The sequence below is a fragment of the Heliangelus exortis genome, chromosome 2 (assembly GCF_036169615.1).
Source record: "Heliangelus exortis chromosome 2, bHelExo1.hap1, whole genome shotgun sequence".
NCBI classification, from domain to species: domain Eukaryota; kingdom Metazoa; phylum Chordata; class Aves; order Apodiformes; family Trochilidae; genus Heliangelus; species Heliangelus exortis.
The window spans coordinates 128418399-128431879 of record NC_092423.1 but is presented as its reverse complement, the minus strand read 5'-3'; the positions used below and the strand labels follow the sequence as shown (position 1 = coordinate 128431879).

Below are 13481 nucleotides of genomic sequence, written 5' to 3'. Positions count from 1 at the left end.
ATCTTCCCCTTGTAGAGGAGGGGAAGCAGTTTTTCCCCACCCCAGTGAGATTTATGTGGCACTGGTATAGAAATAACCATATGAAAAGAGGCTGTAGAACACAGTTGATAGAGTTGTCTTGCTCAGTTATAACAACTGAAGTGAATGCTAATATTAGGAATTATATGATTATTAAAAATACTTAATCTATCAATAAACAAATGGCATTAATATGGAATTATCAAATGCTTCACAGTGTATTTAGTCAATCTGACTAAAGCCAAACTATCTGATGGTTTATTGTTCAGAAGTTTCCGTTCTGTTGAAATAGTTCGGGAAACTGAAATCCAGATATTTTCATTTGGATTTATGATTATTTAATGAAAAAGTCTCAGTGTTTTAAAAGCTTAATAATAGAGTTTAAAATACCAATTTAGGTCACAGTAGTGTAAGAGCCTGAAGAAGATATATGCAAGCAGGAGAACAGATTTCAAAAGGTTAAATTTCCTTAGGGGGGAAATATGGTAAGGTGAAAGAGATGTTTAGACAATACTACTCATTTCTGGATCACAACTTGGGTCTTTTATCCAAAATAAAAAATTCTGATTTGAATTACAACACCCAATAAAAAGCATGTTTTCAGAACAAGCCGGATCAAAATTATTTAGTTGGGCTAAAAACAAAGTAAAAAGCCACAGTAATTGTCTTCAGTATATATCAGAAAAGCTCTCTGTTGTTCTCACATTTCACACTGTTGGCCTGGGAAGATGACTTTAAATCCTGTTCTTGGTTGAGTTGCAGAATATTTCACCTGAATTTGTGGCTGAAATGTGGTGGCTAAACACTTTCCCCATTCCTTCCTTTAAAATAAAAATATTTAAGTCTAATTCAGTATGCCTACTTAGACTTTGCTAATGAAAATGCAAATTGTTAATTAGCTTATTAAATGCTAACAACAAACTGATCTTCAACGTAGTAAAAATTATTTCTAGTAAAAATTCACATTACTATAAAGTATGCAGGTCTCTAATACCAAGGAGACTTAATATTTGCAGGTTTGCTCTGCTATCCTTATCATGATCTCTATAACCATGTGACAAGTTATTATAATACAAATTAAATTGTAGAGTACATATATTTGGAATGTCTTAAACTTTGAGCTTTTAATTCCTTTAGTATTTTTAATGTAAAAATGATTGCTGCCAGAGCTAAACTAGTTTCTTTGAAATGTTAAATGTGTGAGCCTCTGCCAAAACAGCTTCCCAGAAATACTGTGAAGGAAGCAAAAGATTTTATGGGAGTGCTAAAAGGGGAGAGAGGATACAAGAACTTTTTGAGAATCATGCCAAATAATTGTTGGCTTTAAGATGAAAAAAAAATCTTGAGAAGCAATGTTTGGCCTATAATTACCAAACTTAATGTAGTCGATTGCTCTTTCTAAGGGCTATCAGCCTTTGATTCAGCACGTTGATTAACTAAGGCGTGTTGGGTACAATATGACAAAAATACCTTGTGCTCTGCTGACATGCACTCTGAGCTGTGCCTCTTACCTCTCTACCACATTCAGCCAGGTGCTTTTCTCACTGAAATTGCCTACTGTACCAATACTTCTAGAATAATTCTATGTACTTGTTTTAAAAAATGCAGTGGTTGATGTTCGAAGAAATTGCTGGAGAGAGGCATTGAACTGTGCCTCAGAAAGCAGAGCCATTTGCTTGGCACCTGTGATAACTGAGCAGAGACAAGTTTCTGATTTTTCCTGTGACTGGCCTGGTGCTTTGTTTACTGCACTTTACAAAGTGATTTTTTAGCAAATATCCACCTTTACTCCTCAGTTTGCCGTTACCGGTGTAAAGAGGCTTCACAGCACCCAGTAACACCAGCTTCATCTGCCTGGGTGACCTTCCCCCGAGGCCAGTGGCTGTTCAGGTGCACCCTGGAGCCTCCCAGTTACCGCCACCGCCGCCGCTGTTTTGCGAGACCCGCGGGGAGCGCCGGGACGGGCACGGCGGGGGCCGAGGTCGCATAATCTTGGGAATTTTGTGCACCGCAGCGCACACACACCGGGGAGGAGACCGGGTTATGTTCTGAACACGCATCAACAAATCGTGGCTTAAGCACGGATTTTTCAACACCGTAAGCACGAGTTAAAACCATCGTAAGGGTCAGGTAAGGCTCAACCGTGCCACCTCCGCCTCTCCTCGCTCTTTCTGCCCGCGGGTGCTCCTCCGGAGCAGCCCGGCGCCCCGCGGCGGTTACCGGGAAAGCTCTGGCGCCAGGAGACCGGCGGGGCACCCTCCACCACCCTTGGGCACCTTCGCTACCTGCTTGCTTAACCGAGAGCCAGACCTTTCCCGCCCCGTTTCCCGCTGCCGCCACCGCCCCCCGAGCGGGCGCATGCGCCGGGGCTGAGGCGGCATTGGCGGTCCCGGTCCCGGCTCGCCCCCCGGGGGCTGCGGGTTGCCCAGAAGGCAGCGCGGCGCGCCGAGGTCAAGATGGCGGCGAGGGCGTCCGGTGAGGCTGCGGGGGGCGACTGGGGGTGGTTGCGCAGGGACAGCCCAGCCCATCCTGACCCGTTCGTGGCGCTGGGCTCGCCCTGTCCTGCGCCGGCAGAGGCGCGGGGGGGGGGCGGTGAGGGGGACGTGAGGAGCCGGGGAAGGGTGTGGGCACTGTGTGTGCCCTTGGCGGGGGCAGCGCCCGCAGCCAGTGCAGCGGTGGCACAGCCCTTGCGGGCCGCTCTCCTCTCCTTCCCCAGCTCTGGGCCTCAGCAGGGGGAGGCTGGTTCCGATACCGAGGTGCTGCAGGAGCAGTGGAGACCTTGGCCTGCTCCGGAGGGGCCTCACTGTCCCTGCCCGGGAACTGACTTCGAGTCTATTTGGTCTGACGTTTGCCCTAAATAGGAAGGAAGGCATAAGGCCTGATGAAGTAGCGTGCTAATGGCATATTGGTACCACGCGTTTTGTGCGGTGACTAAAGATAGCATACCCTGCCTGCATTGCGCATATGCTGCAATATATAGTGTACTGCAATGTATAGTAAACTGCATATACGGTTTCTAGAGCCCTGGAGTTACTTTAATGGTAATTGGTACTGTGTTATGCTTGGTTACATATCCATTACATTTTTTGTTAGCCAAAAATCACAGCTAAGGAAAGATGAACGTCCTTTTTATTTTGATGATGAAGGAAAGATGGACGTCCTGTAGTTTTATTTTTTCAAGTAGTAGATTTTTTTGATATTTCAGAGTTGACTTTCCACTTGACTTTGGCAGCTCTTTGAAAAAGGAGGCTCTGGAATAGTATTTAAGTACCTGAAGAGGAGAGTAGAAAGTTAGCAGCATAATAACATGCCAGCACTGAAATTGAATTCACCCATAAAGAGAGATGTGAAACAAATTATTTTAAAAGTGTGACAGTTTCGCAGCATGTAGAACAACATGTTTTTTAGCTCAGGTAAGAGTTACAGAGCCTAAAACCATTGGTGCTGGATGTGACAATGAGCTGTTAGCATTCTTCCAAGTTTTAAAACAGGCTAATACTGAATTTTACTGAAACAGAGGTCACGTTATTGTATATAACAAAGCATTCATCCTGCCTGTTCACTGTCATTTAAGGGATACTGGAAAGCAAGGAGGGAAAGTCACATGTTTTCAAATTCAGACTCGATGTGGTGTGGCCTTACTGCATGTGAAGGAGCCCAGCTGATATTTGCAGTGTGTAAATGTTGAATACCTTGCTCTGCACCTGATGGTGGTCACATTCAGTTGCAGGAGGTGGTCGCCTGATAGACAAGATTCGCAAGTGGTATTACAATGCAGCTGGATTCAACAAACTTGGTGAGTGTTCCACTGAGCTTTAAAAACTGCAAATGTTAGCAGTCTTCAGACAACTTGTGGTTCCTAACTGGTGTATGTGTGCGCAGTTTGGTGTAAGACTCCTGGTCAAAATTACACAGTAATCTTTGTGGGGGAAAAAGTTAGTAATATCTTCAGACATCACAATGCTAGCTAGTAATGAAGCAGTGACTTTTCTGGTATTTCTGTCTGTTCTTTCAGTGAAATAACCTAACAGCTAAGGCTAAGCTGGAGCAGTTAAAAAAAAACTTCTACAAAGAAGTCCAGAAAGCTTGATTATTTTTTCCCCACTTTCACCAGCCACTATCTTCTAACCCAGAGGCTGCCCTTGTGCTGGAGAGGTTCTCAGAGGTAGCATTGCCTCTGCCTGCAATACTTAAGCAAAGTATCCAAAGTGCAAAACAGGATTTAGTTAGTGTTGCCCTTTTGATCACCACAGTTTCACTTGGGGTTTCTCTGGCCTGCACAGTGTCAAAGTAGGTGTAGTGTTTCCTTAAGTAGAGGAAGTTGCCTTTATAGTATTGTCTGAAGTTTGTTTAGAGTTGTTACCAAGTTTGTTTCAGCTATTTAGATGGCAGAGACGTTCTTCAGTGAAAAGAGAATCTGAATATTCAGAGGCTGTAATAGCTGACTGCAATGTGAGCAAATAATAAGGAAGTTATTATAAAGGATAATAAAAGAAATAAAGGAAGTTAATATACCTGTCCTGGAGAAGTTAGAAAAAAAAATTGTAAGACAACTGTAGGGGAATAAGCTCTATGTCTTTCATCCATGGATGCAGTGCTTAGTCTGTCTTTTTATATCTGCTGAAATTCTTTAGGCATTAATAATATTTGCTGCTTTTCTGGGGGTGCATTTTAAAACTGAGAAGAAACACTGAATTTAATCTAGTTATTGAACTAGCAGTCACACTTTCTGTGCCTTTGAAATAAATTACAAAATGGAGTTAGAGAATATGTGGAAGAAATTCTGAGTCACATGAGATCAAAACTTTTAACCATAAATCATAAGGTATCCACTTGTAATCTGCACCAATCTTGGAATGTTACAATCTTGTCTTTTGCTAATACTGATACTTAAAGCAGCACTGGTTGAATTTCAGGAATCCTGAAAAGGCAAAAGGTGCAGGCATTTTCTTGATTTTGGGAAGATTAGGTACTTCTGCCTGTTTTAGCATCTACTTTGTGGTGGTGTGAGAACCAGGCTGTGTACAAGAATGTAGCTTCAGGGTTCCATAGCTTAGTACAGTCAACAGAGATCTAGTAATAAAACGCTTCCAGGTAGGGGGCATCCACAGCTTCCCTGGGCAGCCTGTTACAGTGTCTCACCACCCTCACAAGTCATTATGCATAGAGGAGTTTAGAGAATAATTCTGTAACTGAAGTTGTTACATCTGTGGTTGACTGATTAATGAATTAAGACCTCTGAAACCCTTTACCTTGATCGTAATCTTAAACTCACATAATTTTCTATCTATATTTAAATCCACCCCTCAGATGCAGGATAGTTAGTTATATAAATACACACACACACATGTATACAAACTGTTATGAAACACATTGAACTAAATACCCATTTTTCCAATCTGTGAAAGGCAGATTCATCTAGAATTCATTCTGTGTGAGAAATTAGTGGTTCTCTTCTCCTGTGCTGGGTTGTTTCTTCATAATTTTGCATTGCAATGGTTCTTTTACATGTAATGTAAAAACACCTGTGTCAGTCCTAAAACTTACTTAAGTACCTTTACTAGTGATAATGTAAAACCTTCTTGGTACAGGATTAATGCGAGATGATACTTTGTATGAAGATGATGATGTAAAAGAAGCACTGAAGAGACTTCCAGAACATCTTTACAATGAAAGAATGTTTCGCATAAAGCGAGCACTTGACTTAAGCCTGAAACATCAGATCCTTCCAAAAGACCAGTGGGTGAAATATGAAGAGGTATGTGTACAGTGTTCCCAAAGTGGAGTTCTTAAATGGCACTTCTATCACTACTCTCTGGAATTTTCAGTCTGAAGAGATATATGCTCACATGTTTTTTTAAATTAATAAATGAGTCTGTATCTCATACGATGCCTCTGGAAAAAACAGCTTTTGATGACTCTTTAAAATAAAATCTCTGGCTTTCAGTGGAACTTAGTAACTTTTACTCAAGATAACAAAGATTAAACTGTAGCTTGGAGACATTGCTTGTATTCAGAAAAAGTATTTCTTCTAATCCGTCAGATAAAAAAATACACTGGAATTGGGTTGGAAAATCTTTAAAAAAATCTCTTGCTTTTCTATTTAATTTCTTAATTTTGTAGAAAATCTGAAGGCAAAGTTTTTATTCATGAAGATACCGAGGAAGAATAATTTCAAGGGAAATTTTGCATTAAAATAAGCATTATCTTGTAATTTGAAAAACAAACATCCTCTTCCATTTCAGATATAACTAAAAAAATTCTTGTTGTAGTGGATTGATTCACACCCATTGAATTATTGTCCATCTTGGTTTTCTCCAGATTATCAGGCAGAGAGGAATCTTACCACTAAATTTAAGACTGTAGGATAGTGTAAGGATATTATGCTTCTCTTTGTAAGCAGAGGCTGTTGATTGTGGTGCTTATTGGTCATATTTAGCTAAGTGCTACATTGAATAACTAGTTGTGTGGTTCCTTAAGCAGCAGTCTGTAAAATATAGTCAGGGTCTTCCACTGAATCCAATTTTACTATGCTGTTTAGAAGTTTAAAATTAGCTCCTACAGAGTGTTATTGTTGGACTTCAAAGTAATTAAAGTGGATCTTGTACATTAAGGTATCTGCCAAAAGAACATTATTTCTAAAGGTATAGCTGGAAGCATCACTTCACTTGTTAATGTTGGCAAGGCATTAGGAATTAGTGGCTGCTTCATACTGCAGTAAAGAACTTGTCATTGCAAACTTGGCAGATACAAAGTTTACCTTCTTGGAGTAAGTAACGATTGATTTTTTTTTTTTTAATTTTGGGGTTTTTTTGTTGTTGTCTTGGTTTAGTTTGGTTTTTTGTGTGTTAGGTTGGGTTTTAGTTTTTCATTCCGCAGAACTGACGAGTAACCAGTAGGAACAACTTGATGTTTCTAGACCTCCCTAAATGTTTGAATATATTCTCTTCTTTTTCAGGATAAGCATTATCTTGAACCATACCTAAAAGAAGTAATCCGTGAAAGACTTGAAAGAGAAGAGTGGAACAAGAAATAACTATTGAACTACTTCTTGCAAATATGCACATATTTCTGATATTTTTAAACATTTGGTTGTAGAAGTCTACAGAGAGGCAAATGTGAGGCTGAGGAATACTGTTTCAGCTTGTTCATTGAATCTGTTCATCCAACTAAAATAAACATGTCAAAGTATAAAATCTACTTGGAAGAGTTCTTTGTAAATGTTAACAAGCTCATGTTCAGATCTTTCCTATGAGCATATACATTACATGTGAGCTTAGTGGTATGCAGTCTTCATTCCAGCTTTTTGATTCTTTCTCTTGTCACAATACAGCTGTTTTCTGCAGTTGTAGGGTTAGGTAAGAAACATGCAAGGCTGTTGGTGCTAGTTGCTCTGTTAAATTAAAAAGGGAGTACTTATTTCCTTCATCACTTCTCCCTGAAGACAACAATACTGGACTGGTCCTGGATGTTACAATGGCATCATGAGACAGCATCTAAGCACATAAATATTGCAATAATGGAAAATACAGATTGTTCCTTGATCACAGAATCAGGACATGTTTCACTAGCTTTTTATATCATACACATTGTTAATCCTTAAAGGACTATTTTCATGTAACCCATAATTACTGTCTCACTTCAGCTTCCTGAGACTTTTTGTGCTTTTAGGTATAAGTGCCATGATGATGCACTTTCAATAGTGTAATTCCCTTTTTTTTTCATGGCCTAGAGCATGTTGTTTGCAGTAATTGCTATCAAACATTTTAAGCTATCTGGCCTAATGACAGTAAAGATAGATGCACATGGAATTCATGCTCTGGTTAAAAACAAGGAATTCAGGTGTATCTGGAAAATACCATCCACCTCTGGCTGAAGGCCTTGAGTTTTGTCTTCCATAGCTTAATGGTGTTAATTGAAGGCAGATTCTGGTATTAACCATGAAATTCAAAGCTTACCAAATAGCCTTCTAAAGTACACAAATGTGTGTGACAGTCTCAGGGTCTGGCTTTTTTCTTACTATAGATCCTTGTTGGCAAAATGCAAGAATCCATAGACAAAAAGCTAGAGTAGTTTAGAATTTTTAAAAAAAATTACAGAAATATTGAGCAAAGGCTGTCTATAGTTTTTGAATTGTTATGACCAGCTTAAATACATTGCTGGTTTAGGAATTAGAATGGAAACAGTCTTTTAGCATGCTCATTGCTCTGTTACTAACCTTCACCTGCTTGCTTATTATATTTATTTCAAAACTTCCCAGCCTGATGTGGTACAACACAGTGCTGCAAAAATACCTGCATCACCAGTATACCTTAAAAGTCTGCATGGAGGTTATGTTAAAAATGTGAGGTTCCTTTCACCTCCAATAGTAAAATATTATGTTTGAAGCATAAGTAATTTGATACATTTTTGAGAACTTTCAAATGTTCTTGCAAGAGACAAAGAGGTCTATAAGCTGCACGCTTCTACTTGTGGAATTACTAGAATACTTAATTTTTGTGATGGAATTAGAACTATTCCACTATCTCTAAGAATAATATTAAAGACTTAATTGCCTAATGGAAGTAGCACTTCGAAGGTATATCTGGTTACTACTTCTACAAAAGCTAGGATTCTGTAGAAAGACAGTGTCTGTTTACCTAGACCATAGGTTTGGATTAAGTTTAATGTGGTTCAAAAGCCTCTCAAATATTACTTGATTTAGAGAAAAGAATTTTGTTGGCATCAGAAACTAAAAAATAAGCTGACCTTTGAGCAGAGTGCAAAGCAGCCATGCCCTGATTGGTCTAACACACCTGAAAACACTGACCTGTTCACACTGAGGATTTTAAGAACCAGGGGAAGCAGGGAGGAAGGGTGTAAGAGAGGAGTATCTGTTGCCTGGGAATCAGAAGCTGTAGCAGCTTTGTGTTATAGCCACTAAATTCTTACCTAGAAAGTGTGATGTGAGATTTGGGTGCTTATGTGACCAACGGATAGATGAGCAACTTAGAAAGCATTTCATGTTTCACCTTGTGGTGACAGTCTCTTCACACTCAGCTGTTACCATTTATCTGTGGCCAGAGGAAACACGAGTGTTATTGTATGAAAGATCTGAATCCTGATGGTGACAAGCTGGAGTTTTGCTGCGTTTCCTATTTTTTTATCCTTACTTTTATCTTTAAAAATATCTTGGATGGGAAGGAATGGACTTCCAAAAACAGGATTTTCAGATCTGTAATTTCCTCACAATGCTTCCATCCTGCCTATGGAACTCTCTGTGGGATCCTGCTGCGTTTCTTGTGCAGCCTGTGAATGATCCAGGACTGTTCAGCCATGAGCTTCTTATCTGCAAAACTGCCTCATTTTAAGGAAAAGTTTGATAAGAGAAAAGGGAGGTCAACTTGCCAGAGATTAAAAGATTAGTCTAATGATGAAGGAAAAAGCATTTTGGTTTAGAGAACTGGATTTTGCTAATACTTAATATCTGCTGCTGGGGGGCTACACACCTACATGTGAATTCTGTGATCTGTTCTGAAAACAGGAGGTAAAAGTGGCCATATTCATCCAATAGATACTACAGGTAGTGGTACCAGGAGCATATCTCACAGAGCTTCTCATAATCCTTTTTCCTCTGATAGTAAGTGTAGAAATACTTCTGAAGAAGCTGATAGCTTTATGGCTTGTATGGAGTGCAGAAAGCAAAGTTGAACTGGGCACTGAAGGGAATTGAAAAGAAATTTCTGAATGAGATTGTTCCTACTGGGAAAATTGCAAACCTGCAATCTAAGATACCATAATGTACAAAGCACTGGTGCATTTTGAATTTTCCGTCTTGATTTTGAAGACTTTGTTGATGTAATTTCTTGGTTATAAATCCTGTACAGATTTCATAAATTACTGTGGACTTTTTCTAGTTCAAGTTCACAACATCACTGGCACGTCTAAATTATGTGTGTCAAATTAAGAGGGAATCTGAGCTGATATTGCTCCAGTTTGATGACAGTTTTAGCTTGAATTAATTTTCATCACTTTTAAGTGAACCTGTGCTTAGCTTGAAGTTTTTTTATTAAAAACATAGCAATAAAAATGTATTCTTTTATTTCACTGAAGATCATGTTTGTTATGGCAGACTGATTTCTTTAAATTTTGAATCAGTCAACCAAGAAACAATAGATTTTTTTGCAGCTCTGTAACAAGAAACACATGCTTGTTTTACATCCAACTTCCATCAAAAGGAGAGCTACAGCAGATATAAATCTCACAAGAATTTTGATGAAACATCATGTTTGTCATTATAATGGAACTGTTTTAGCGTTAATATGGTAAACACATTCCTACTTGAAGCATTTTCTCTCTAGGTAGCAAAGGTCAAAGATTATCTTCAGGATTTCCCCACAGTGCTGCTTCACCCTCGTGGTCACTTTTCCTGGGCTGAAACTTTGGCTGGGGTGAGGGCTGCCCTTGCTGTGCAGAACAGGCAGAGACAACCTGACCCATTGCTGCTCTGGGGTGAGACCAGGGCTGGGACTCTCAGGTCCCATCTGGTGTGTAGCTGACCTGGATGTCTTGAGTCACTTCTCTTAGCATCTTTTAGCTGCCCAGAGGGAAAAGATTTTGAAAAATTTGTAGACAAATATCTCTATTGTAAATATTTTGGGTTAGCATTTAAGTACCCTTGAAGAACCAGGCCTAATACCAAAACTCTCCTCAAACTCTTCTGCAAGCCATGCAGAGCTGCGAGATTCCTTCCATGTGGTTTTGTAAATCCTTCAGTGTCAACAAGTTCTTGGCTGGTCAAGGACCTGCTGGAAACTAGGTGACAGGCTGGTCTGACACCCTGGCATTCCAAAAATCAAGTGCACTTCTGCTTCAGTGGCAAGATTGGTGTTCTTGTGATCTGTCTGGAGAAGGATCCCTCAACGCCTTCTGTTAGCTGGTGATTAATCATGGGCTCAATTCCTTTTTCTTCAAGAAAAGGAATAGATTCACAGTTCTCAGTGAATGCTTTAGTTCTCTGGTTAGCATGTTTTCTGGAGTGCAAGTGAGGCTGTTAGTCCCTTTGGCTGACTCTGTTCTGCTTTGGAAGGTGTAATTAACCATACCAGGGAGAGATTCTGACATGAGTAGGTTGGCTAGGGCCATTTCCTTCATAATAAGGACAATGCCTGGTCCCACAAGTCCAGAGGCAAGTTCAGGCAACTCCTGCTGTCCAGCTGACTGCCTTCAGTCATGGCTCCTGCCCTGCTCAGCTCTCTCCTGAAGCACCTGAGCCCTGAGCCAGTCCTGGCACCTGAACCAAAGAGCTAAGCCAAGAGCTTAAATGAAGAACACAGGATGGGTGAGAGGCTGGGATAGACTCAAGGCTGGGAAATGATGTGCAGGGATTTGGAAGTGTAGGGAAAATAAGTTGACTTCAACCCCCTCTGCCTGCTTTCAGGATATGTGGTGAAGATAAGATGAGATGAGACTGGAGCATTTTTGTATGGACCGAGGTTGGCCACTGGGAAGGAGTAAAGAAAAACATGTGGTTGAACACATTTTGGGAAATGGGACCACTGAGTAGGACAGTGAGGAGAAAAAGATATGTGGTGGTTTGGCAAAGGCCTGGGTGCTTTGCAGGCCACTGCAGAGGGTGATGCCTGTGCCTCCTGATTTTGGGAATCCCAAGTTCATGGCACTCACCGAGGCTTACATTTTTCATAACATTTAAGTGTCATCCATTGAACAGGATCATGAGTGTAGCTCAAGCTGTCCTTGTCCTGCCTCCAGAGTGCCTGGACATGGCCTAAGTGCCCGTCTCTTCTGTCCCCACTTTGTCTATTTCTTTCCATGAAAACGAGAACAATTACAAGAGGATGCCCCAAAAGCTACAGGGCAGGTCTGAGTTTGGGCTGTCTGCATCTCTGCAGTGAGAGGGACACTGGATTATTCACTTTCAAAGCCCAGGCAAGTACTGGAATTGCTGTTGCTGTTTTATGAGAGTGTGCTGCTTCAGTTCCTGTGCTGGGAAGGGATCTGGGGCTTGAAACCTGATCAGAAAGAGGTACCTCAGCACAGCTGGGCCGTGCTCTCCTCAGTGGTTCCTAAAGCAGTTCCCCACTGGCCTGTGTGAATCTGGTTCTTTGTGTCTAAATCTTCTGGATTGCACGGGGAGGCTGGAGAGCGAGACATGGAGTTAAACGCTGCTGGGCTCGGTATTACAACACCTAAGCCCTTTTATGAAGCCTCATACTCCCGCTGCGGCCCAGCAGATTGAAATGATTGTTTATAAGCAGCAAAGTTCAGAGTCCAAAGCTCAGATCTCTTCGAGGCACTTCAGAGGGTTTTTTTTTTTCCTGTCTGCAAGTTGTGCTCCCCGGTGGAGTATTAGCTTAAAAAGATACTATTATGAAATAGTTATAAGAGCAGCTAGATACATTTGGTTTACTTCAATTAACTAAAAACTCTCCAAATCCTAAATGTTTCTCAGCTGTGGTCTCTCACTCTGAAGAAGACGGAAGAAAACTCCTTTAACTTTCCATCAGTGTCCAAGCAAGGCCTCTGCTGATGCTCGGCGCTCAGCCTGACTGCTGGAGCTCACAAGACTGTCAAAGCAGTGCAGAGGTGGCTCTGATAAAAAGCAAAATGTATTCTGCTGCCAGGTGAGGTTTGGCTCAGCACCGCTCTGCATGTTGCAAAAGCTGAGGTACCAGAGAAGGGGTGAGATCAGCATTTCAGAGGCTTACGGAGGCAATTGTCCTTGCCTAGAATCACTTAGGCTGTAGCAGGGCAAAGTCAGGACTTGGGTTTATGCTGGCAGACACCAGAGATGCTTTATTTTTCTTTAAAAACTAGGAATAAAAGAAATTCCAGAGAAAAAATAACACAGCATATTTCCTTTCAAAAGTACAGCTGTCTTACAGAGAGACTGCTATTCCCATTACAGGGCTGGCGGTGTAATTACGACAGATTAGACATTTAGATTTGTAGCTTAATGTTTGCATATGGTAGCTCAGAATCATAGAATCATGGAATCAACTGGGTTGGAAAGGACCTCTGAGATCATCAAGTCCAACCCTTGATCCACTCCCACTGTGGTTACCAGACCATGGCACCGAGTGTCACACCACTCTCCTCTTAAAAACCTCCAGGGATGGAGAATCCACCACCTCCCTGAGTTCAGGGTCCCCTGGCTTACTTCAAGGAGCATTGCTATCTGGCCAGTCCATTTCCCACCTCTTGAGGTCAACTTCTGCTGAGAGCAGCATCTTCTGCTGGAGAACTCCTAGGTTTGCAGCCATTCATTAGTGTTGGTTCTTGGTGCAGAGCTTGGGGTACAGAGTGCCTGGCTTTGCACAGCCTTCTTCTTACCTGGTCATAGGGTTCTGCTGTTTCTCATGGAAAAGGAGTGTATTCACCTCCACCTGTGGGTTGTTGAGGGATCTCTTTCATTAATTTTTATACTTAGCTTTTCATATGTATATCGAACTCATTGGCATGGC

General features: G+C 41.1%; 1 protein-coding gene across 1 annotated transcript; it reads left to right on the top strand.

Annotated features, from left to right (window-relative positions):
- The first annotated feature begins 2406 nt into the window (after window positions 1–2406).
- On the top strand, window positions 2407–7218 carry UQCRB (ubiquinol-cytochrome c reductase binding protein). Its single transcript, XM_071738011.1, has 4 exons — window positions 2407–2493; window positions 3743–3814; window positions 5610–5776; window positions 6977–7218. Exons 1-4 carry the CDS (start codon window positions 2475–2477, stop codon window positions 7052–7054), a joined length of 336 nt encoding a protein of 111 aa, XP_071594112.1. The 5' UTR covers window positions 2407–2474; the 3' UTR covers window positions 7055–7218.
- The last annotated feature ends 6263 nt before the right edge of the window (window positions 7219–13481 follow it).